At 39.3% G+C, this 23,498-nt stretch overlaps 1 protein-coding gene across 1 annotated transcript in view; it reads left to right on the top strand.

The window, feature by feature from the left end:
• Window positions 1-3,899: 3,899 nt before the first annotated feature.
• syt6a (synaptotagmin VIa) overlaps window positions 3,900-23,498 on the top strand; it is an 83,214-nt gene continuing 63,615 nt past the window's right edge. Inside the window, exon 1 of the mRNA XM_063463542.1 lies at window positions 3,900-4,161. Coding sequence (XP_063319612.1) covers window positions 4,005-4,161 — 157 coding nt within the window. The 5' untranslated portion in view covers window positions 3,900-4,004. The remainder of the gene's footprint in view (window positions 4,162-23,498) is intronic.

The raw sequence follows: 23,498 nt of genomic DNA on the forward strand, positions 1-23,498 counted from the left end.
TTAGACTACAACCCAGTGTAAGATTTATACCACAGCTGCCCTAAATTAACAGTTCTGCTATATACTGAAGAAATAATTTTTTATGTTTCTAATTCAATTCAATTTTAAGTATACAGCGCCAAATCACAACAACAGCTTTATATTGTAAGGTAGACCCTACAATAATACATACAGAGAAAAACCCAACAATCATATGACCCCCTATGAGCAAGCACTTTGGCGACAGTGGGAAGGAAAACCCCCTTTTAATAGGAAGAAACCTTTGGCTCAGGGAGGGGCGGAGCCATCTGCTGCAACCGGTTGGGGTGAGAGAAGGAAGACAGGATGAAAGACACGCTGCGATGTTAATCTGGTAACATGCGGTAGTACAGCCCGTCCTAAAAACTCTTAATGCAAACTAAGAGTGTGTAAAGACTTCCCCAACACATCCACCCTGACACTGCTGCTGATCATCTATGTGCAATATCTTAGTTTTCCCATGTTCTGTGCAATATTTTTGGCTCAAGTGCAATTATTTTGGTCCCAGTCTGTTACAATGTTCCTATACATACACCATGTATATAGTGTATCCACTCACACATGTATATATATATATATACACTGCTTTTTATTTACTTTATTTTATTATTTATTTATTTATTTTTTCCACCTTCGATGTATATTGGTTTCTCTTTTTCTTACTTTAGCACCTTTGTGGTCCAGCTACCCAATTTCGCTGTGCAAGAAACTGCACAATGACAATAAAAAGCTCTAAGTCTCTAAGTCTAAGTCTAAAAAAAACAGTAACCTTGATCATAAGGACCTTGCAAATTACAGGCCAATTTTCAAACTCCCGTTCTTGTCTAAAATATTGGAGAAGATAGTCCTCTCGCAGATGTAGGCCGACTTGGATGCAAATAATATCAGTGATAAATTCCAGTCTGACTTTAAACCAAGCCATAGCACTGAAACAGCGCTGCTGAGAGTCCTTAATGACCTTTTTTTATTTGCCGACTCAGGGTGCTCTGCGGTCTTAGTTCTATTGGACTTGACTTTTGCCTTCAATATGGTGGACCATAATATCCTCTTAATGAGGCTTGAACATACAGTAGGCATAAGGGGCCCTTAACTGGTTTAGATCGTATCTTTCGGATAGGTCCTACTCCGTCACCATGGGTGGCTGCTCTTCCTCTGTTGCTTCCCTCTACTGTGGTGTGCCCCAGGGATCTGTGTTGGGCCCTATGTGGTTTTCATTGTATATGCTGCCCCCAGACATCTTCGAGATGTATAATATCTCCTTTCACTTTTATGCTGACGATATTCAAATTTACTGACGGATGACGTTTCGTCTTCAGTCCACTGTCTGCTAGAGTGCTTGAGAGAGGTCAAAGATTGGCTCTCTGATAACTCTCTTATATTAAACACGAAGAAAACGGAAATCATGTTGTTTGATAGCCATATTTCCCGGAGCCAATTTGCTGACACTCTTGGACCCCTTGCTGCCTTTCTTTCTGGCACTGTTAACAACTTAGGTGTCCTCAGTGACAGCTCCTTTAAGTTCGACAAACAAGTATCCTCTGTAGTTAAATCTAGTTTTTACCAACTGTGTCAAATCTTATCCATGCTTTTGTGACCTCTAGATTAGACTACTGTAATTCCCTTTACTTTGGTCTCCACTCTGCCCTTCTTCATAAATTGCAGCTTGTCCAGAATGCTGTGGCACGCCTTTTGACTGGAACCAGAAGGTTTGCCTCTATTACCCCAGTCCTTGCTGACCTGCATTGGCTTCCTATCAAATACCACATTGAGTTTAAAATTGTGTTGCTTACCTTTAAAATCATGAACAATACTGCACCGTGCTACCTCATTGAACTCCTTAGTCCGTGTGCCCCTAGGAGAGCCCGAAGATCATCAGGACAATTACTCCTAGTGCAGCCCAGGTCCCGGCTAAAGACCAGAGGTGACCGTGCTTTTGCCCTGGCAGCCCCTAACCTCTGGAACAGTCTTCCTGCAGCTATTCGCGCCTCTGATTCCATCCATTCATTTAAATCACGGTTAAAGACTTACCTGTTTGAGCAAGTGTTTTCGGTTAGTTTGTGCTCATTCCCTATATTTATCCCTATGTTATTTATCTTCTATTTGATGTATCACTGTATAAATACCCCCACCTTATATTAACAAGTACTCAGTGATTTTATCTTTTAAATTACGCTCAGATGTTTATTTCCTATTTTATCTGTATTGATTGTTTAACTAGCGTTTTTCACTTGTTAGTTTATTTGTACCCTGTTATGGTCTCATATTTGTTATGCTTTAACCTTGTTTTGAAGCACTTTGGTGTACCTTGGTTTTAAATGTGCTATATAAATAAACTTGTATTGTATTGTATTAACCCATCGGTATATGCAAGGTGTAACGAACACGATATTTTCAGTGCTAAAATAAAATATTGTTGTTATGCATCCATTTACAAATACTCTGTTTTACAAAAAACAGAAAAATAGTCTTAAATAAGATGCTAATTCCTAAACAGAAGGATTTGATTTAGTAGTTGAATGTTATGCTTGACTAATTTCTGACTAAAAGTTAAAATTGTGAATTAATTAATTTTTAGTTAAAAAAATGCATTTTCAAGAGATTTTTAAAATAGCTGTGTTTTTATTGTTTTTAAGAAAGATGGTCTAATAAATCTGCTAATCATTCTCTATTCAAAGGGGTTTTGACTCCAGCATCCAAGGAGGACATCCAAACATTCATGAAGGGTATGCAACAAATGGCAATGGTATGCCTCTGATGTCAGCACAATTTCATTTTGGAAACATTTTTCATCCACAACTATATTATAGTTGATATTTATGGAGTTATAGTTTTTCAGTATTGAAATATTAGCTTAGATAGTTTGCTGAGTGGTACAGTAAGTCCAAAAGTTTGCGCTTCAGTATCTGCTTTATGCACAGTTTATAAAATTCTTGCTAACCAAGCTAAGTAGCAGTTTGGCTGATAACACATCACTCCACTTAAATATGATCACTTCTGGTTCCAAACACGGATGGGAATGGTAATTTCACAGAGATCAAAATATTGCATGGCAAAAAGGGAAGACCAAAATATTGCACAGAACAAGGAAGACTGAGATATTGCACATGGGATGGCAGCAACATAGTCAATCAATAGCAGCGACAGAGTGATTGGAGGGGAGAAGTAGCTGCATAAACTGTTGGCTATTTGAGTTTGTATTTTAGAGTATAAACAGTGTACATTATATGGAGCCCTACTTACTCACAAATAGGTGAACCATCATCATTACAGGTCATTAAGGGATCACAGTTGAACCGATAGGGGATTGTCTGTGGGACTGAGACCTGGCAGTAACAGGTGGCTCAGCTCAGGGAAAATTCATGTCAGGGGAGTCTCTGACCTGCAGGGACCAGCCATGTTAGACAACTTGAGAAAAACAAGTCTTGTGGGTTTTTTAAAAGTCTGTTCACACTCAACGAATGTGTGGTGGCATAACAGCCAAAGGTGAGGGGGCTTGAAGGTGTCATCAAGCTCTGACATTTTATAGTATACAGTACGCAGGTTTGACTGAAATCAGTGTTTTTTGTTTGACTTGCTTTCCTGGCGTCAATGTGATGCAATAATTCTGCGCTTATAACACATGGGGATAAATGTGATTAATTAAGTCTACAAAACACAGTTACACACACACTTACACATGGACACATGGGGAGCAGCACAAACACCACATGTTTATGCACTAAAAAATATTGGTCCATCTTACACACACGCACACACAATGTTGGGACAAGCTTACACACATGAACACACAAACAAAGTGAAGCACACACACGCACGCACACAAGAAAACATGCACACACACTCGAGAGACGGCAGAAGAAGGAGAAGAATCAGCCTAGGACGGAGACAAGTTGCATTTATGTTCTGCATGCCAGCCTGCTGCATGTGTGCGTGGGAGTATTGGTCCCCTTGGATGAGCACACGCGGCTGAGGATGCAGCTGGGAGCATGAGTTCTGACAGAGAGGAGTATGACATGGTCTGTCAGAGAGCTGTGACCCTAATTGTTGACCTCTGCCTGCACAACAGCACATCGTTGGATCAGGACACCTGTCAGGATTTCCTTTTCCTATTGTCTGGCCACAGCTCTGACCACAAAGAACCGGGTGAGTAATATCATTAGCTCCTGATGTGCACTGGTTGTAAGGCAGCACTTTCTCTGTGCTTTGTATGGCTCCATGCTCATTTGTTTCCAAGAGTAGAGCTAATAGTAATGGATTTTGTTTGTGAATGCTTTTCTGTCATGCAAAAGTCGAAGAAAGCAGCAGTCTGCTTAAACATGTGCTTGTCCTTTTCTATTTATTTCCCACATGTATGCTCAGAGATGGTTACTCGGACAGGGCTTTCACTGAACACTCGTGGCCATTTATATATCCTTAATGAGTTTTTGTGACCTCAGGGCAACGGGGAGCAATAGGTGTACAACACAAAACAAATTCCCATTGACTCCTCAGTTTGCTCCGGAGGGCAGAGTTTCTTTACTGTAGCCTTAAGGCTGAGTGATGCCCAGTGATGTCTTGAGCACAACAGCTTACAATCAAAATAAAATAAAAACATTTTCAGGCATGTATGGTTTATGCCTCTAAATATAAATCTGAACACATGTAACTGCAGCTTGTGGAAAAGCAGGATAGTCGTGCGTTTAATCTGTACGGCAAAGTTTCGACATAATAAAAAAGGGGATTTTTGACTTATTCATGAGGGCTGATTTACACATCTGTTGCAGCCTTGTGCATCTGTTGCTCTTGCACTTGTAGTGGGCTTCACCCTCTTTAAAGGAATAATCCCTCTCTTCAAATGTATTTTAAATGCAGCAGCTCGACAACAGGCTCCAGCATTTGTGTGTATTTTTTCTCCCCTACAAATTCTAGTCATGAGAATTTGCAGTTCAATCTAGCAAATATTGCATGAGTTTTCTAAAAGCGGGGGAAGCTTGATTTAATTTACTTACATTGCAGATAACACTGTCAAATACACCAGGGTGTTTGAAGGATTTGTTGCTTTATAGATTTAGAAAGGCAGGCTTCCCTGAGGTCTCACTGTGTGAAGATTTTTAGTAAATGGGATTTAAATGTTAAATGTCTGTGTACAACATGAAGAGTGACACGATTTATACACTTTTACAGAATAATTTGCATGAAAAAATGAAGCAAATTCAAGCTACAGAAGAAAAGATTGTTTAAAATAGGAAGTCTATCAGGACACTATTTCACGCCAATTTCCATTAACTGTTGCATATTATTTATCCATAACCGCAATGTGGATTCTTTTTATAATCCATCTGATTTTATGTTCCCTTTTCTAACCAGAGAGTTTGCTTGCAAGTTCACATGCACTGCATTGAGCTTTCTGTGTTTGACAGAAAAAAAAAAGAGTCTTTAGATTCGTCAGCAGGTGCAGAGCAAAGAGGAAATGTTATTTGTTGCTGCTTTTTTGGAAGATGGGCCCCTGCTCAAAGAGTGCATGTCACACCAATCCTGACCAAATCCACTGTCACCTCACATCATCCTCAGCAGAGAAATTGAACGTACATCACAGTGCCACTGGCATCTACTACCGAGCTGTGGGGACATTACATGCCATTGCATGTTATGTGGCCATTGATGCAAATTCCTTCTGCCACAAGGAAGCTAAAGACAAGCTGCTTCTGATAGTGTTGGAGGATGTGTAGGTTGGGGCTGAAGAAAAGGTCTTGTTTCACGTATTTTTGTGCAACACTGATTACAGCAGAAAGAGAGATTTGAGGTTTTGTTCATCAACAGGACTTCCAATGCAGGATCGTAATAAAAGTGACATTTAAATAAAAGATTTTTGACAGATTTTATAGGTTTAGACTGAAGTGACAACTTATTCATCACAAATCACAGTAAATAAAAATTACACATATTACTACCATGCTAATTGCCAAAACGCAATCTGTGGTCACACATTTGTTCATTCAGTTTAGTTTTTTCAATTTTCGTTATATAGCACCAAAATCCATACAAAGCACACACTGCAAGGCACTTTATATTGTAAGGTGAAGATCCTACAATGACATGGAGAAAACTCCAAGGGTCCTCCATAAGCATGCAGTTGGCGACAGTGGGAAGGAAAAACTCTTCTTTGATGGGAAGAATCCTACATTGTGGAAGGGAGCTAGAAATGAATAAAAACTAATTAAACACACAGAATATAAACACATAGTCAGTGAAAAAAGATGAGTGAAGATGAAATACTCCAGCAGTCTAGAGCTATTGGAACAAAGCTAATGGAGGGTTAAGGGTCACCTGATCCAGTGTGAATCCAAACTGGGAGCTGGCTTTACAGAAGAGGGGTCGGGCAGCTGGAGGCTCTGCTTCCCATTCTACTTCTAAATAGCCTAAGTACCACAAGTAAGCTACAGTAACGAAATCAAACAGAGATCACGATTCAGTTTTGCTAAAAAATTGCCCCTTTTGTTTTAACTCATTTTTTCCATTTCTTAATTGATCAGTAAATTAAATACACACAAACACACATAAGGCTGATTTTAAAAGTGCTACGACTTGTCATATTGGGGCGGCAGTGTTTGAGTCTGCACAGACAGTACTGAGAAATGCTATTGTTTGAAAAAAACGTGCATTTTTTAAAGTGCAGGGGCATGTTTACAATTTTGCTGCATCACCTCTTTTTAGAAACCTCTTTTCTTCATAACTGTGGAGATCAGCTGGTTTATTTTTAAAAGCAAAATTTCGCTTCCCAGTCTTTTTCTTCGGTATTGGATTTCTTCTTTCTTCATGTTTTTAATAGTTATTGTGTCTGTGAAGGTTCTCAGTCATCCAGGTCATGGTACTCTAAAGAGCTTGGAAAGAAAAGCTTCTGGACTTCTTTAAGTTTTCTTGAAGATGTTTCACCTCTGATCCGTGAAGCTTCTTCAGTTCTAAGGTCAAATGGTGGAGAGTGCCAGATTTAAGCCCTATGGGGGTGTCTCCCCAAGAGGGACAATGGACCCCCTAATGATCCTCTACCTAATCACACGAGCCAAGGTGTAAAAACGGGTGTAGGTCACAATCAGTGACGGTAATAGTTATTGTGAATAATATACCATTTCCAAAAAGGACCACACACCACATACGTTTTTCACCTCAGCTTAGCCCACCTTAACTGATCTATGGACAAGGGACAGCAGCTGGTTTTGGATCTTTATGTTTTTTATGTAATTGCATGGTAGAGTTTTAACTTCTATTTGTTGAAACAAACACACTGTGTTTACACTCAGCGGTTTTTAGAAGTGTTCCTGTGCTCACACAGTAATTTCCAGTGCAGAATCATGTTTACATTTAATCCAGTTCTGTCTGAGGGCCCAAAGATTCACTCTTGGTTTACAGCCTTTTCCCTGGGTTTCTCTGAGTTCTCTGAAACTTTAGATAACATTACGTACCACAAATGAGAACCACAAGAAACCTAAGTTGCTGAACCATTCCCCATCTTTACTTTAGAAAAATTCAGCATCTCTGGGATGCTTTTTGTAAACATTCATGTAACCTGTTCATCTAATAAGCTAGCTGAAAGTGAGATGTTGTGCCAGGTGTCTTTTTAGCCAAAGGAAATGTATTGGTTGTCAGCCCCTGTACAGACTTTTGGGAAAGTATCAAATTCAAACTTAGGATACATTTTTCTAATTTCTCAGATTTCTATCTGCTTTTAATTTCATACACAGATTATACGACTAATCAAATCTTTAACTGGGAAAAACTGAGCATAACCTGAAAATTTGTAAAACGGTTTGCAAATTGTTGGATATTTTTCATTAAACTTTTCATTTAATATTTCACACATCTTCATCTCACCATTTAAGGAAATATGAGAACTGAAAAAATGAATCTTTTTTCTCCCCTGTGTGCAGTCCAAAAAAAGGGCACATTTGGCTTGCAGCTGTTTGAAAATATCTGCAGCTATCATGCTCACAGCAGCAAAGCCATTTCACTAGAGCAAATTTCCCTCTAAGTCCCCCGCTGTCAGCTGAGCATCCCTTCAACAGATTCAAACAGATTATGATAAAATAAGAACGACTAATTAGAAAGTCTGAGACTCCAGTTCCCCTGTCCTGATGTGACTGGGAGATAATACACCATTTTCTTTATTGACCAGTTTGTTGAATCTTGAGCTGGCTGATAATATCCCAGACAAGGCTGGGTATTGGTCTGGATGCACCTGCTGTGAAAACCAGCACATGACTTTTTAAACGAGATAAATTAGAAGTCAGATCAGTGTCTCACACTCTGCTGAGTGAACATTTCCCACTAATCAGCTGCCTGCCTTAGATATTGATATTCACTCCAGAGCCCTGATTCAGGTTACAAAGCATAACCCTTAAGCCTTTGTAGCCCCTAAATGGACGAATGCACCTTCACTCATCCTCATTACTAATTCCACTGTCATTATCAGCCGCACTTTCAGGTGTGTGGGCTTGAATTGACGAGGCTTACTTTTTATCATGTTATTTCTCACACGGCTGTCTCATCTTGAGGTTTATTAAGCAAGACCTCGGCTGGCAGAGGACATTAGCATTAGTAGATCATTCATTTAGTTCCCAGTGGCCTGCTCCTCTCTGCCTGTGATATTTGCTGGGATGGATGGTGCATTGCAGGTTGATTCCAAAACAGAAAAACAAGAACATCAAATTAACTGCTCTGTGGAGATTAGAACCCCAGCCGAACCAGCGTGCCTTTCAATAATTCATACCCCCTGTATACTGTCTCGGTGTATTATTGATACAACATTTCACTGTAGACCACAAAAGAAGGCTGGAGACGGCGTCTGTTCCTGTTGTGAGAGATAACACTGGGGAAAATGTCTGTCTCAGCTGTCAGGAAAAGACCAAACGCCAGTCCTCAAAGGCTCGTGTCTTTACTGCTGTAATCATTAGAATAATAAAACATTTTTTTTATAGCTCGCACTATCCGCTTGTAACCCCTCCTTTGCACTTTGAAGTCTAAGGAGATATAATGTAATGGTCTTTGGTTGGCCTGTGGTTAAAATCACACAGACATGGCACAACACTGGCAGCGGGTCAGTGAGCCTTTTCAGTATGTGGAGGAAATAATGACTGGCAATGTGGAACACATTTTTCATTAAAATTAATGCACTAAAGACAGAAGTCAAACACTGGCTTGAATACCAATCAAGGAGTCTGTGAAAAGCATTGTAAATGAGAATGCCTTCATCTCTTTTTCCCTCCCCAGCTTTTTTTTAAAGCTCGATGGCAACTGGGATGACCCTGAAGATGCTCATTTCAAGTGATGTTTTAAGCTCCCCAGATGAACAGCTGTGGCACTATTATGAATGTGAATCTATCTCCATTAATAAATGATCAGAATCCTTCTTCTGGGACTCTGTAGCACAGAGAACACCAACAGCTTTCATTTACCTTTGTGGAAGTGTTTCATGGTGCTCTCCCTTACAAAATGCATCAGTGTCATTAATGACAAAAAGGTTTTAGAGGATGAGTAATGCAGAAACCTGCTGTGAGTTTCTCAGGTTAGCAGACTGTGCAAGCATCCACTGAGGTATTGAGCAGTAACATTGGTTTATTGATTAAAGAATCAGGCCCCAAGTGGGCGCAGTGGTGAGAGGCTCACAGGATGAGGCGAGACACAACACAGGATGAGAAAATCTTTCTTTCTTTTTTTTGTACATCCCTTTTGCCCCACTGAAGCTTAACGTTCTACCACAAGCTGGCACAAATATACAGCAACTGAGCACTAACTGACAGTTCGCTAAGCCTCTCGACTGCTGCTGCCTGTCAAGCTTTCTGTTTTTCGCACGGGGAGAATTTACCAACAAAATTCATCTCCGCTTTTTTAACCAACAGTCCCAGATTTCAGACAGAGGTGGGTAAAAGCAGGCATATTTCACAACTGTCACAAGGTAGATAAGCTAATGTGATTCTGCACACCACCTCCTCATCACCAAGCTGCAGGCAGACACCGTTAGCCACTTGCTAGAGACAACAGTGAAGCAGCTAGCAGCTGAGGAGTCAGGTCAACTTAAAGAGTGAGGATAAGTCAGCAGTGTGAGTCAATCACTTCTGGTCAAAAATGTGCTCCTACCTCTTATTTGAAATTCAAGCCTGGAGTGTGAGTGATTTTAAGGTGGCGTGAGCTGTTACGTCACATCGGCGATTCAAATTAAATATGCTTGGAAGCTACATCGAGGTTTTTCCGACTGACAATCCGACTCTGCGCCTCTGAGGGGGCCGTCCTATTATACGGTCTTACATCTCTAGCTGCGCTCATTACTCCCAGATAAAGATGTAGCATAAGGAAATTTGCATTATTCATTAGATTGTTCCGATTGGATCAGAGTCAAACGTCATGAATAATGATAATCGAATGTAAATAGCTTCCGAAATAAGCTGCTGGAGGGACAGATGCGAATCTGGACTTTAAAAAAATGGATTTAAAGACACTTTTGGCAAATAAAATGCCACATGTGCAATATATTAGCAAAAATTTCCCAAAGGCTCAAATACCACAGTACCAAGCCAAAGATGGAGGGCTACACAAGAGAATATGTGCGTCAAGCACTGTTTGTAAATGTAATGTGTCATTGTAATGATATTTATAGTCTTGGTGAAGTCTTGAACTCCTGGTGAAGTGACATTTTCTAAGGTGTACTGGTCAAATTTAAAAAGGTTTAGCCTGCTGTGTGGTCTTGTTCCAAGCACCTTAAGATGACACAGGATGACATGAAGTGGATGAAAGAAATTTCCAGTTGTGTAATTCTTTGGGTCTGCGGATCAGTCACACTTTGTGAATGCTGGTCTTAAAACAATAACTCTGAGAAGTGAACTTAGGAACAGATTTGCTAACATGTTGCGCCTGCACAATCTGAATTTTTATATTAAAAAAAGATTATTGTCTGTATTTACAAAGACAGCACAGTGAACAGATTAAATGGAAGAGATGAGAACTCTTTCTTTGCAAATGACCCTCCTGCATATGTTTTTGCACATGTTGTTTTCAGCACTGTGGCTTCTGTGGCAGAAATCCAACATCCTGCACAACTGGGGTTCAAAACCACAAGGTAGAGGAAAGAGGATGCTAACTTTGAACCCTATCCTGAAAATAGTAAAGCCTTGGCTGGATGATACAGTATTACAGATCTAAAATCTAACTGGTATTTTAAACTGTTATACCTGACTCCTTCTCATTGACACACACATCTCCAACTCTTTCACACGCTTAAAGCATGCGTGAGAAATCCTGCAAAGTAAATGTGTTAATTGCTAATAATAGTGAGTAGTTTTTTAAAGGCTACACTTTGACTCCGCAGAGCAGTTTGCTAGTTACCAGAGCGTGGTAACAAACATGTCGGCTATGTCAGCATAAAAAAGCAGTCAGGTATTGCGAGACGATCTAAATTCTTTGCAGAAGCTAAGAGAGAGAAAATCCTGTTGTTCTTGTCTTACTTTCTCTCTTTGTTTTGCTTCGTTTGACTCTTGCCTCGCGGATGTCAAGCCCTGCTCGTTTCCATCTTCTTTCCTAACTGAGCCTCGAGTATCTCATCTCTCTCAAAGTTTCACTGGCTGGTTCGGTTCATGTTGCTGTTTTGTCATAATGGCTGTTGAGCTGTCTGTCACGGTGAAAGCTTCGGGCCTGTGGGGCCGACACTCCTGTCACGCTGGCAGGGTTGATATTGTAGACTCAGACACGGGGCCTGTACACTTCATCACACAAATTAATGTGCAGGCTTGCTGGGTATCACTAAACGGCTGAACTCAGTAAACACTATTGTTCCAGAAAATAAAGTCAGAAGTGAGAATAAAGGCACACGGAAAATTGGAGGGATGTTATCGAAAGACATTTTTGTTTTTAACGTGCATATTTCTAACCTGTCTATGATTGTCATTACAGCCCACAGTAGTCCATTACAGTAAACCACTATACCAAAATATTAGCCCACACAGCCTACTGTTCAACAGTTTTACACGACCTTTAGATAACTTTCCTAAGTGAAGTTATCACTCAGCACACAGAAACAGTTTGCATATTTCAGAACTTTTGTTGAGCTGTCTGAAAAGTTGCATTTGAAACTACCTGCCACATAAAAGTAACCAAGGCTATGCTTCCCTTCTGCTGAACTAGCAAGATGGCTAGATGCTAAGGACAAGAAGGCTTCTGCAGCCACAACTTTACTGATATCTGTGTGCAGGAACTCACGAAAGAGAGAGAAAAATAAAAATAAAAGGATGTGTGAGGAGTGTCATTATTTGCTGATTTATTGAATGAGTATCTCAATGGTGTCAGCTCTAAGACAGGCTGCACAGAATCACAGATGTTATCTTGTTCCGACCAAAAGAATGCCTGTAAACAATAAAAAGCTCTCCACAGTTGCTTAACTTCAGACCCATATGGAAAAGAATTAGAAAAAACTTGCATAAGATTTGCCTTACTTCATATAGTGAATCATATAAGGCTTATATGATTTACTCATGAAAGTGGCCACTTTGTCATTACTTTCACATATTGTTTTAGTAAGTCTCCAAAACATACCAGTTTAATTTATATGATTTTTCAAGGGATCTTATATCTGTTTTCACTCTTGTATGCTTTTCATACAAGTTTCACACAAGACAGATATAAATCTTATAAAGTTTGTATTTATCTGTTCCATATAGGGACTTTCACTGGATTAAAAGCAGATACCGGAGGCTCCATTTATTTACAGATTGTATTTGTCTGTGTATAACTTTACAGCTTATCAATGATAATAATGATAATAAAAATGTTACAAAATGTAATTACTTTGCTCCCATATGGCCATAAAATATGTATTTCAGTAGGCTTAATCACAGTAGTGTCTGTCTGCCACTGTGGCTCTGGATATTCAGAAATCTGTAAGTTATAGTGTAACAAAGTGTCATTTTTTTAGTTAGGTCAAAATTAATTAACGTTTATCTTCAAAACAATTTTATAAACAGTACAGTGCTTCAAACGTACACAGAGGGGTCCGGTTTTGGCCCACATTTGCTTTCAGAAGTGCTTGAATTGTCCATGCCATAGATTCAAAGGACACATTATCCTGAGAGTTAAGCCAATATTGACACGATAGTATCACACAGATGTTGCAGACCTTTCTTTTTCACACCAGTGTTATGAATTTCCTGTTCCACCGCATCTCAAAGCTGCTCTATTGGATTGAGCTCTGATGATTGTGGAGGGCATTTGAGGACAGCAAACTCAATGTCACATTCAAGAAACTAGTTTGAGATGGCATTTGACATTGTGACACGGTGCGTTATCCTTCTGGAAGAAGCCAACAGAACATCGGTACACTGTAGCCATAAAGGAATAGATATAGTGAGCAATAATACTCAGGTAGGTGGTGGTTAAATGGTGTTCAGTTGGTGCTAAAGAGGCCAAAGTGTGCCAAGAACACATCCCCCACATCACTCCACCAGAAGCAGTCTTAACCATTAATTAAAATGAAACTCATCAGACCTGGTAACATTTTTTACAATCTTCTATAATCTGTTTCTGAAATAGTTACACAAACAACCATGTCATAGTCAAAGTTGTGTAAATCACCTTTCAGCAGAGTGTCTCAAGCTGCAAACGATACCAAATGCACTGAACTGCAGGCACGTGACTGGCTGATTATATTTGTGTGAATGAACAGCTAAGCAAGTTAACCTAATAAAGTGTCTGGGGAGTGTAATTCTGCACAGTTTAGAACCAGACTTGGTTGAAGCTGCGCACGTGCGCAATTGCGCACTGCTGGCATGGTCTCTGCGCACAGAAAATCTGTGTTGCGCACAAAAAAAATCTAACCTGATTTGAAATTAAAATTAATACTTTAACAATTCTGTTTTGCAGTGTTAGTCAGTAAGTGATTGGCTGCTCCTGTATGGGATTAGAACGATTCCACCTTATCCCATAGTCCAGCCAATGATGCGATTTACATTCGTATATACGCAGCTAATCAACGTGGTTGACAGGCTATGACAGCGTCCTTATGTGCCGAGCAAAGCGGCGTGGCTGATGTGGAGTGAAGCCACATTAATGACAACGTGTACAACCATTGGAGATGTGAGCAGGACAGACGGAACAATTACGGAAAAAGTGTGGACTTTATACCAGTTTTTAAATTGTGTTGATAGGCCACGTAAAACCAGAGTTATGATAAAAATATCTGCAATGTTTGGTTTTCTTCCTGAATACTATCGTTGTTTATATTTACTGCGGGAACAAACGGTAAAACGGCGTTTTATAAGGAAAAAGGCTCGAAAGCACTCTCCGCCTGTGAGCAAAAACAAACTCCACCCACCTTTCCTATTCGTCCAAAAAAAGTACCATGTCGACCAATCAAAAAATGATATGGCAACGTGACATCTAGTTGTTACGAAACTGGGGGAAGTTTTAGGAGTTGATGCGGTGCTTTGAGATGTGAGTGATTTGAGACGTTTAGCGCAAATCTTGTGTAGTTAGTGTGTAATGTAGTCAATAGTTTTGTTGTGTGTGTCAGAACAATGAGACGACTGCTGAATGTTACAGGTGTTACAGGAGTGATACATCTCCTGTTGTCAGGCCTGCAGGTATCAGGCTGCTGTTCTACTTTATCTAATAGTGGACAGAAATTATTTTTTGGAGTGGCACAAATAATTTGTGTGGCATCAGATTTGATGCAGAACAGCTGATTGTTCTGTAAATAGTTTGAAATGTTTATTTAAAAATGCCTTGGCTGCATTTAAAAAAAATAGCTGCAAAAAAACTTTGTTGTTTGCCAAACTGAGTTACTTTTTTAAAGAAGTAACTATATAATTAATTGCCCAGCATTGGTCATTATATACTGTATTTTGCAGACAGAGAGCTACAGACTCTCTCCTAGACCACAGACTCATAATGCAAGTCAGAGCTTTTTTTTTAAAAAAGAAAGAAAGTTGTGTTTTCAAAATTGGAGTTCAAGTTATTTTTACTTCCAATAGTGTTAACATACTACATAGGTCATGAACAAGATTTTTTTTTTACATTTTCATTGTAAGTGGGCTAAAGCAGTTAATTAAAAGTAGTCTAACATAAATGTAAATGCTGTAATTTGATTATCTTAATAAACCATGTAACTTGGATGGATTCGATGCTGGCGTGACCACATTGCACACGTCTGATGTCGCTCACAGTGGTCCAAGGGATCGCTCAGGGAGTTTGTGTGTTCGCTCAGACACGTGAAAAATTAGAGGGAACATTGGTTATGGGTATGATTTTACATAGCTTGACAACAGCAGAATGAATCTGATTATATCTTCTTCCCACCATAAAAATTCCTGCAAACATTACTTAAAAAAATTACAAAAACAATGTTTATGTTTATATGCAACAATAAGCTCAACAAAGCTGCATAACTTCAAATATGTACTGGGTTAAAACAAAATATCTGAGGGTCCATCTACTTAGGGATTATGTTTGACTCTCTATAACTCTCCACGTCTTAAAGAATGACGCTTAGCTCAAAGGCACATCTTCATTTAGGCTTTCAGTAGTATTATTAATACATTTTAGATACTTTTTCCCCATGTTGTTACATAATGTGTTTTTTACTATGTTTAATCACAAAAGTGTGTGGCTGCCACTGTGGATCTGTATATTCATAAAGATATACAATAAGGTTGGAGCATAATAAAAGGTGTCAATGTTTTATTCACAGAGGTCAAAATGAATTAATAATCCTCATCTGAAAACCAGTTTTAGAGTACAGCACTTAAAATGGAAATATATAAACACTGTAGGTTTTAGAAATAGTTTGTACTGTAGTTCCACAGAAATCTGTCACTTTTTATAATTCTACTCTTTCCATATTTCACTGGGAAACTTTTACTTTTTACTCCACTGAATTTTAAAAGTCTGTTTAAATAAAATTTGTCTCAATACATCAGATAAGATAAGATATCACTTTATTGTTCCAGCGTCTGAAATATGAGAATTTGTTGCTTTTCTTTGTAAAGTAGAGTGATTTCTTTGTCATGGTCTTTATTGGTTTAACATTCAGTAAAGGGAAGAACACCTGAATATTCTGAAACTGGTTCTCTCAAATGCATATAGACAGAGAAATAAAATTGTCTCGACTTGCTTTGGAATTCAACAGGATTTCAATGCTGATTTCAACACTGGTCTGATCTTTGAGTCACAAATATAGACAACCTGACTAAATCAATAAAATGCAAGCATTTGCATTTGACGTGTCTTTATTGACCTGAGTGATCGCTCACGGTGGTAGCTAGAAAATGTGGTGCTTTGCCTTCACAGGCTTGCAAAAAGCAAAATGTTCCATTCAGTCATGCGTCATATTTATGATCAATCCTAAAGCTTCCAGCAGAACACTGCAATAAAGTGTCAAAGGTCGAATTCTCAGCATCAAATTATTCTCAGCTGAAGGTTGACACAGCAAGGTGCATGCCAGTGCTGTTTCACTGCTACCCAAAGGAGGATCAAGCAGACCAAATGTGAGCACACCATCAGATCAATACATCAAGCTTTGCTTACTGAAGGGTAGAAAAACATCTTCATCACAGGTAGTTTGCTAAATAAAGAACACGAGCAGTCAGAAGATACTTTGGGTAGGACAAAGCAGCAACTCAGAACTGGAAAAAAGGGTTCTTTGTTCTTATGAATCCAAGTTAGATGTCACAAGAAGGTAAGCAGGATGCTGCAATAAATCAAATCTTACAGTAAAACATGGTGGAAATATTGAAGCCTCGGGGTGTTTTGTTTCTCTGGAGTTGGACTCCAGCACTGAATCTACTCCACTTTATCCACACAGAAGTAACACTGTGGGGGGAAGTTTATATTATTGGAGGATATTAAGCACAAACACACCTCAAGACTTTTTAGACTTCCACTAATTCTTCAGATGACCAACTTGTGCTGACTTTAATCTTCTGCTGTCACCAAGATTAACATTACAATTGTTCCATTGAAGACTAAGGACACTGGGGTTTCGCAGTGTTGTGAAGTCTTGTAAAGTCCCTGTAGTGCCTTAGTGCTGCTGTTAAAGCAAATGATGGGAAAACAAGTACTAGTATAGTCTCAAATTTTAGCTTTAAATTCATGTGGGAGAAGCTCAGAGTAGAGCTGCTATTATTCCACACTGGCAGGTGACTCCTGCATCTGATTAGGATGCATCCTGGGTCAGGAGAAATTATATCTCTTGGCTGGTTTGGAAAAGTGTTACTTTTCCCCTGGATGAGCTTAGTAAGTGCCCAGAGAGAGAAATGGACCTGGGTGTCTCTGCATAGACTGCTGCCCTTGCTACTCGGATAAGCGGCAGAGGATGGATGTCTATTCAAACTGTTTGTGTGTGTGTATTGTGGGATTTTTTAAACATATCTGCACAAATTGAATGGCACTGAAATGCTGCTATCACCCTGTCTTACTAACTCTGTTAGTGTTTGGAAACTGAGTTGTATGGATCTCTTAGTGCCAAAATAGTGTTGTTGTTCTCACACGTGTCATGTTTGACCAGAAGAGGTCCGGTCAACACCAGGGTGTGAGCTGCTGCCTGTGGGTGCAGGATGTGAGATGTTTTCTATCTACTAAAATTGTAACCACCCACAGGCAACGAGACAGTAATGAGGAGGAGGTTTACTACATTAAAACTTTACTCACTAATTAGATAGACGTTGCATGCATGGGAGACTAAATTAAATACAAATACAAATGCTTAAGGGACAAACCAAGGGTGTAATGAGCATGCAACACAGCATTGTTTCATACTATGATGCCAGCAGCGTGATGAATTCTGCCATCGTGTATTATGACATTGATGGAAGATGTTTTTCTTGATTTATTTTAAGGTTCAGCCAAAGGGGAAGGGCACCATGTTATATATTAGTCAGTAAAGTCATCCACTACACAATGTGTAGAATATCTTCTTTCTTTCTTTTCTTTTTTTTTTTGCTTGTAAACCTTTTGTATAAATCCTGTTTGTGAGCTGCCTGAAAAAGTGTTAGTCAGTAGACCTAGAACATATGGTGCCGTAGGCCCTCCATCCGTTCAGACTGTATCTTTCCCATTTCCTGGAATCTCTGCTGCTTCCTATATTTTGTGTTTTCACTTATACTGCCATTAACAACCCCCTGAGGAAACATGACCCACAAGAAGCACAATCAGGGAGATGGGGGAAGGACAAATTGAATAACAACCTCATGACAAAAGACACAAAGACACCGAAAAAGGTTGTTTGTGTGTGCGCGCTCATGTAGATTTGTGAGCATGTCAGTGTGTGCACCTATATGTGTGCTTTTTTTGTGGGTAAGCAGGGTCACGCTGTTTGCAGAAGATGAGGCTTTTGAACAGGGGGGTGATCATGTTTCATTAAACTGTAGATAAAATTAGATTTTTTTCTTCTTTTCTCAGAACGAGGAAATAGAGGTGCAATTTGAGGTTGGTTGTGACATTTCATCCTGTGATTATATTAGCACCCTCTGCAAAGCAGCCACTGCGTGGCCTGAAATGATGTTACCTAAGCTGACAAGAATTGATGGGATGACCTTACAGCTTGTCCACCGGTGGAAAATTGCTCCGTGGTTTCGCTGTGAAACAGTGGAGATGTGAAAAAGCCATGTAGAACTGTTGCATTTTTATCTCTCATATTACATCAGTGGAGCAACACCAGACTGACGTGCAGGAGATCAGAGCGGTAACACGTTCTTAGAAAAACCTCCAAAACATGAAGAAAATCCCGTCTTATGCGAAACATACAGTGGAATATACAGCAGATTGAATTTTTGACGTACAGCCAAATAACAAAGTAGATACACATGCTCTAGGGGCCTTGTTCCATTATTCATCAACACATGCATCCATTAAATCTGCATAACTCATTTATTTGGCAGATGCACTATGAAATGCCCACATATAGATTATATCGTATGACAAAATTACTTGAAATGGATTAGTTTTGAGGCAGAGCTGGAAGGTTTGCCCAGAAAACAGGGTAATAACAAATGTGTGGAAATGCAAATAGAGAAAAGGAAACTTTTTGGAGAAATAAATAATTCTGACAGAAGCTCAAACAGGTGAGTCCCAACTTCTGAGATGCATTTTTAAAGTTTTAGATAGAAGTATAAAATACAGACCTTTAAAATAAGCTTAGTATCACTCATCACTATTTTTTCTCTTTTGCATGTTTATAATGTTTCAAATCATCAAACAAATATTAATATTAGGCAAAGAATTTTTCTTTTTTAATGTAAAGTGAAGTATTCCCAGTATAAGTGTCATAAAAATGTATCTAGCCTAATACAGGTTGTTTGTTTCATGAATAAGAAACTAATGAAAAAAAATGTATTTTTGGTTTATAGGTGCTCCGATTACTTTTTGGGCAACATGAATCCCAGTTTCACTTTCAGTAGCCTACCTTGTGCAGCCATATGTATAAAAAAATCATTTCACAGCCCAGTGCTGTTTCTTGGGGCTTGTTGTGCGCCTGACTGTGCCAACATATATTCATCTCGATGTACTCTACTTCTAATACTTACAGTACATAACAGCAATGGATGAAAATGTGCTGCAATTCTCATTTTCTTCCACAGATTAATCTAATAGTGAACTGAGACTGCATTTCAGCAAAATGCTTTTCAAATGCTACATGTTACATGGATCAAATCAAAGGCTCCTTGAATGTGACTGGTCAGCAGGAATCAATATACAGAAAAAAGAAAAGCTTCCAGTCCTGAAAACATATTCTTTAATACTTGCGTACATTCATATGCAGATGTCTGTTTATACAAATGAATATGTAAGTGACAATGCAGTTCCTCAAATGGCCACAAGAGGCTCACTCTAAAATTGATGTCATGATTTTACAATCAGTTACGAAAAGACTGCCATGTTAAAAAGTACAACATGAACTACATGTTTACAAGTATGTTCAAAATAGGTCAGCCTGTGGGACTCTCGGGACATTTCTTCTGTAGAGGAAGAGGTATCATCAAGATGTTTTTTGGCAAATGTGAGATGAGCCTTTATGTTCCTTTTGGTCAGCACAGGTTTTCTACTTGAAATCTCTTGTTGTTCTGGGTTCTTTTGTTCTTAGAGTAATTCTGGTCGCCCGGTCACTCCTGGGAAGGTTCATCATTGTTTCAAGTTTTCTCCATTTGTGTATAATGGCTCTCAGTGTGGTTCACTGCAGTCCCAAAACCTTAGAAATGGCTTTGTAACCCTTTCCAGACTTTTAGATGTCAGTGACATCTTTATTTCTCAGGTGTTTCTTTAGCTCGTGGCATGATGTGTTGCTTTTTGACTTCTTTTAGCCTGCTTCACTTTGTCAGACAGATTCTATTTAAGTGATTCCTTGATTCAACAGGTCTACCAGTAATCAGGCCTGAGTGTGTTCAGTGTATCTGAACTCAGTTTTCCAAAAAACGTGTTTAATCACAGTTAACTTATGATTTAACAAAAGGGGCAATTAGTTTTTCACACCACTGTATCTTTCGGCTGTCTTGGGAGCGCCTTGGTGTTCCCCTGGACAAGCTGGAGGAAGTGGCTGGGACGAGGGAGGTTTGGGATCCTCTGCTTAGGCTGCAGCCCTGAATATGCGGAAAACGGATGGTCAGCAGACACTGTTTATAATAGCTAATCATGCTGTCTTAGGCCTAACATCCCCTAATTTGAGTAACTGAACTGGAACTGCTGATAGAGCTGTTGGTACTTTTGAAGTACCAAAGGTGCTAATTAGCAAGTGCTACTACTGTACATGCTACAGTATTGTTGCTCTGTTCAGTCATGCTTTTAGCTGTGAAATTAAAATTATGTGCTTGATTAGTTGATGAATTTTAACGTGTTACATGATGTTTTAATGAAACTGTGATTAAAGATGTAAGAGTCTGAAGAAGTACTTTGTTGATTTGTTTATTTTATGCTCTTAAATGTCACTTGGGCTTTGATTTGAAAAGAAGAACAACCAAAACATTCCAGGTCCCTTTGGACTCTTTTTATTGCTAATACTTGGAGGATCTGTTGATTTTAAGCATTTTTGAGTTGCTGTAAGTTGATTTAGTACTTACAGTTTATTTCCTGGAATGGGAGGAGGTATGACTACGTAGGCAGGCCTTGCAGCTCTTCTCGAGATTGATTCTGTTATGCAATGGAGGCTGTGCTGCGAGGTGTTCAACTGAAATGGGGTGTAACCCCATAAAGAGTCTTTCCTCATCCGTTTTAGTCAGTTGCTTTGCTTAGTTGTCATCTTCAAGTTGAAGATTCGCAGTATTTATTCCCAGATTTATTTATAGTTTGCACTATAAAGATACTGCACTACTCGACTGGTGTAAAGAAAAAAAAGGGTACAAGAAGAAATTTAAGGGCCCTTCATCTCTGCCATCACATCTCTCATGTCACAGGGACAATGACTAAGGCCATGTTTTACATAAAGTCCATAATTACTTCCCAGGAAAGGTGTCATAGATATATGTCTATAAAATAGCTGATTTACATGGACACTGGTAATATTATATTAATTATTCTCTCTTAGATAACAATTAAGTATACCAGTGTTGTAATATGAAACAGGTTAAAAGTGTTGAGTATTACAGAAGTGAGACACCTCATTTTACAAGCTATCAGTGATGACCTGGGGGTCATTTATGGAAATTTCTCTCTGTAAATATATTTTACAGATGGTAAGTTTTCCCCCGGTAGAGCATAACCCCTTCTATGACAAGCTAATCCCCAGCCAAGCGTGTAATTAAGAACAGCATTAGATATGCTGGGAACGTACCACACGTGTGTGACATGACGGTGAAGCGGCGGCCTGTGTCACCAGTGTGGTAACTAATCACCCGTCACTGGCTTTTACTGACCAAACACGCTCACTGATGCATTCAATGAGCTATGTCTGGATGAAGACGGAAGATGAGCATTACTAGCGTAGAGCATCATCATTAAGCATTACCCCTGACAGTAACATGTGATGTCTGTCACATGGACACTGATTCATCTACATGAGACTGCGACACACCATGTCATTTAAATGTAACAGCAAGGCCGAAGGGAATAGTCAAGGTTTGGAGCCTGCGGCGCAAACCAGCGTTTGTACTGCTGGATCCATATCATATCACATCATACTCGCTTCAGTGTAGCAGAAATGGCAGGTATATCTGAGGGTATGTAAGTGAAATTCTACTCAGCAGTCCTTCCAACAATGACCACCTTACTGCTGAGTCTTTTAAAAAATGAAACCACAACCTGATTCGAAGAAACAAATTTTAAAAGACAGGGTTTCGTTTTGTTTTTTGATGATCAGATGAATAACGCTGAAGATAAATCTTCTTGTATATAAGCACACTGAAGCTTTTTATGCTGTGCCAAAGTGCCTGCAGACCACACAGGAAAGCCAGTAAATCCCCTCATGCTGCCTTCAGCACTCAAGCATCCTACTTATAAACTCACCAAACTGACTACAATTCTGTCTTCCCTTCTTTTCTTCACAGATAACGACATAGCATATTTATGCCAACTGTTTTGTAAACACTTCACTGCTGATATCAATGTCTTCTGTCCTGTCTAATGCTTGTTTTTTTTTAGTTTTTACATATTGTCATTTGCTTTCATTTTGTTTGTTATTGCTTCAGATTGGCTTGTTTTGTTCTGTCGCATTGCATTAATAATAGACACATAAAGCTGATACGGTGTGTGTGTTAGCAGACACTTGTGTATACACACACCCAGCAGGCACAGATAAGGGCGCTGGAATTATTGGCCCACTCATCACAGGTCTTTAATTGCAACAGCAGTTTCAGTCATGGTGGTCCATTACTAGCTAAACATACACAGCTCTCAGTCAAAGAAACACTGAAAATAATATCACATGTGCACTAAAACAACAAACTAAACACAAACTGCTAATTCAGCTTCTGTCTTTAACAGTCCCATCACTCCTTATGCCATCAGATGACAATCCTTTCCAATTACTATATATAAAATAAATCTTTCCTCACCACCTCTGTGGGATGGGAGTTTTAAATGACTGGGATGCAGTTATCATTAACCTACATCAAACCATCCATTCATTTTCTGAACTGCTTATCCGATTCAGTGTAGTGGGAGAGGCTGGAGCCTTTACCAGCTCTCAGGGGGGCAAGAGGATATGCCACCGGTTCATCATGAAGCTAATACACAGTGCAATCACTCATGTTCACACTTTCAATTTTTTTGCAGCATTTAAACTTAACCTCACATTTGTGTCACTGGACTGAGACTAGAGCATTTGGAGAGAACAAACTCAAAAGAGAAAGGCCCCAGCCGGCCGACGTTGGTTGGCTAAAACATGTCACCCTTTTGCTGTGAGGCACTTGTGCTAACCACTGCACCACCACCAGTAACCTACATGAAATCTGACTTTCAAATGACAGGGAATGATCACTTGTGTCATGTAATCTTACGAATTGCTGGTTTCTGCATAAAAAGAGAAAAGCAATCTTAAATAG

The sequence above is a fragment of the Pelmatolapia mariae genome, linkage group LG20 (assembly GCF_036321145.2).
Source record: "Pelmatolapia mariae isolate MD_Pm_ZW linkage group LG20, Pm_UMD_F_2, whole genome shotgun sequence".
Taxonomy (NCBI): Eukaryota; Metazoa; Chordata; class Actinopteri; order Cichliformes; family Cichlidae; genus Pelmatolapia; species Pelmatolapia mariae.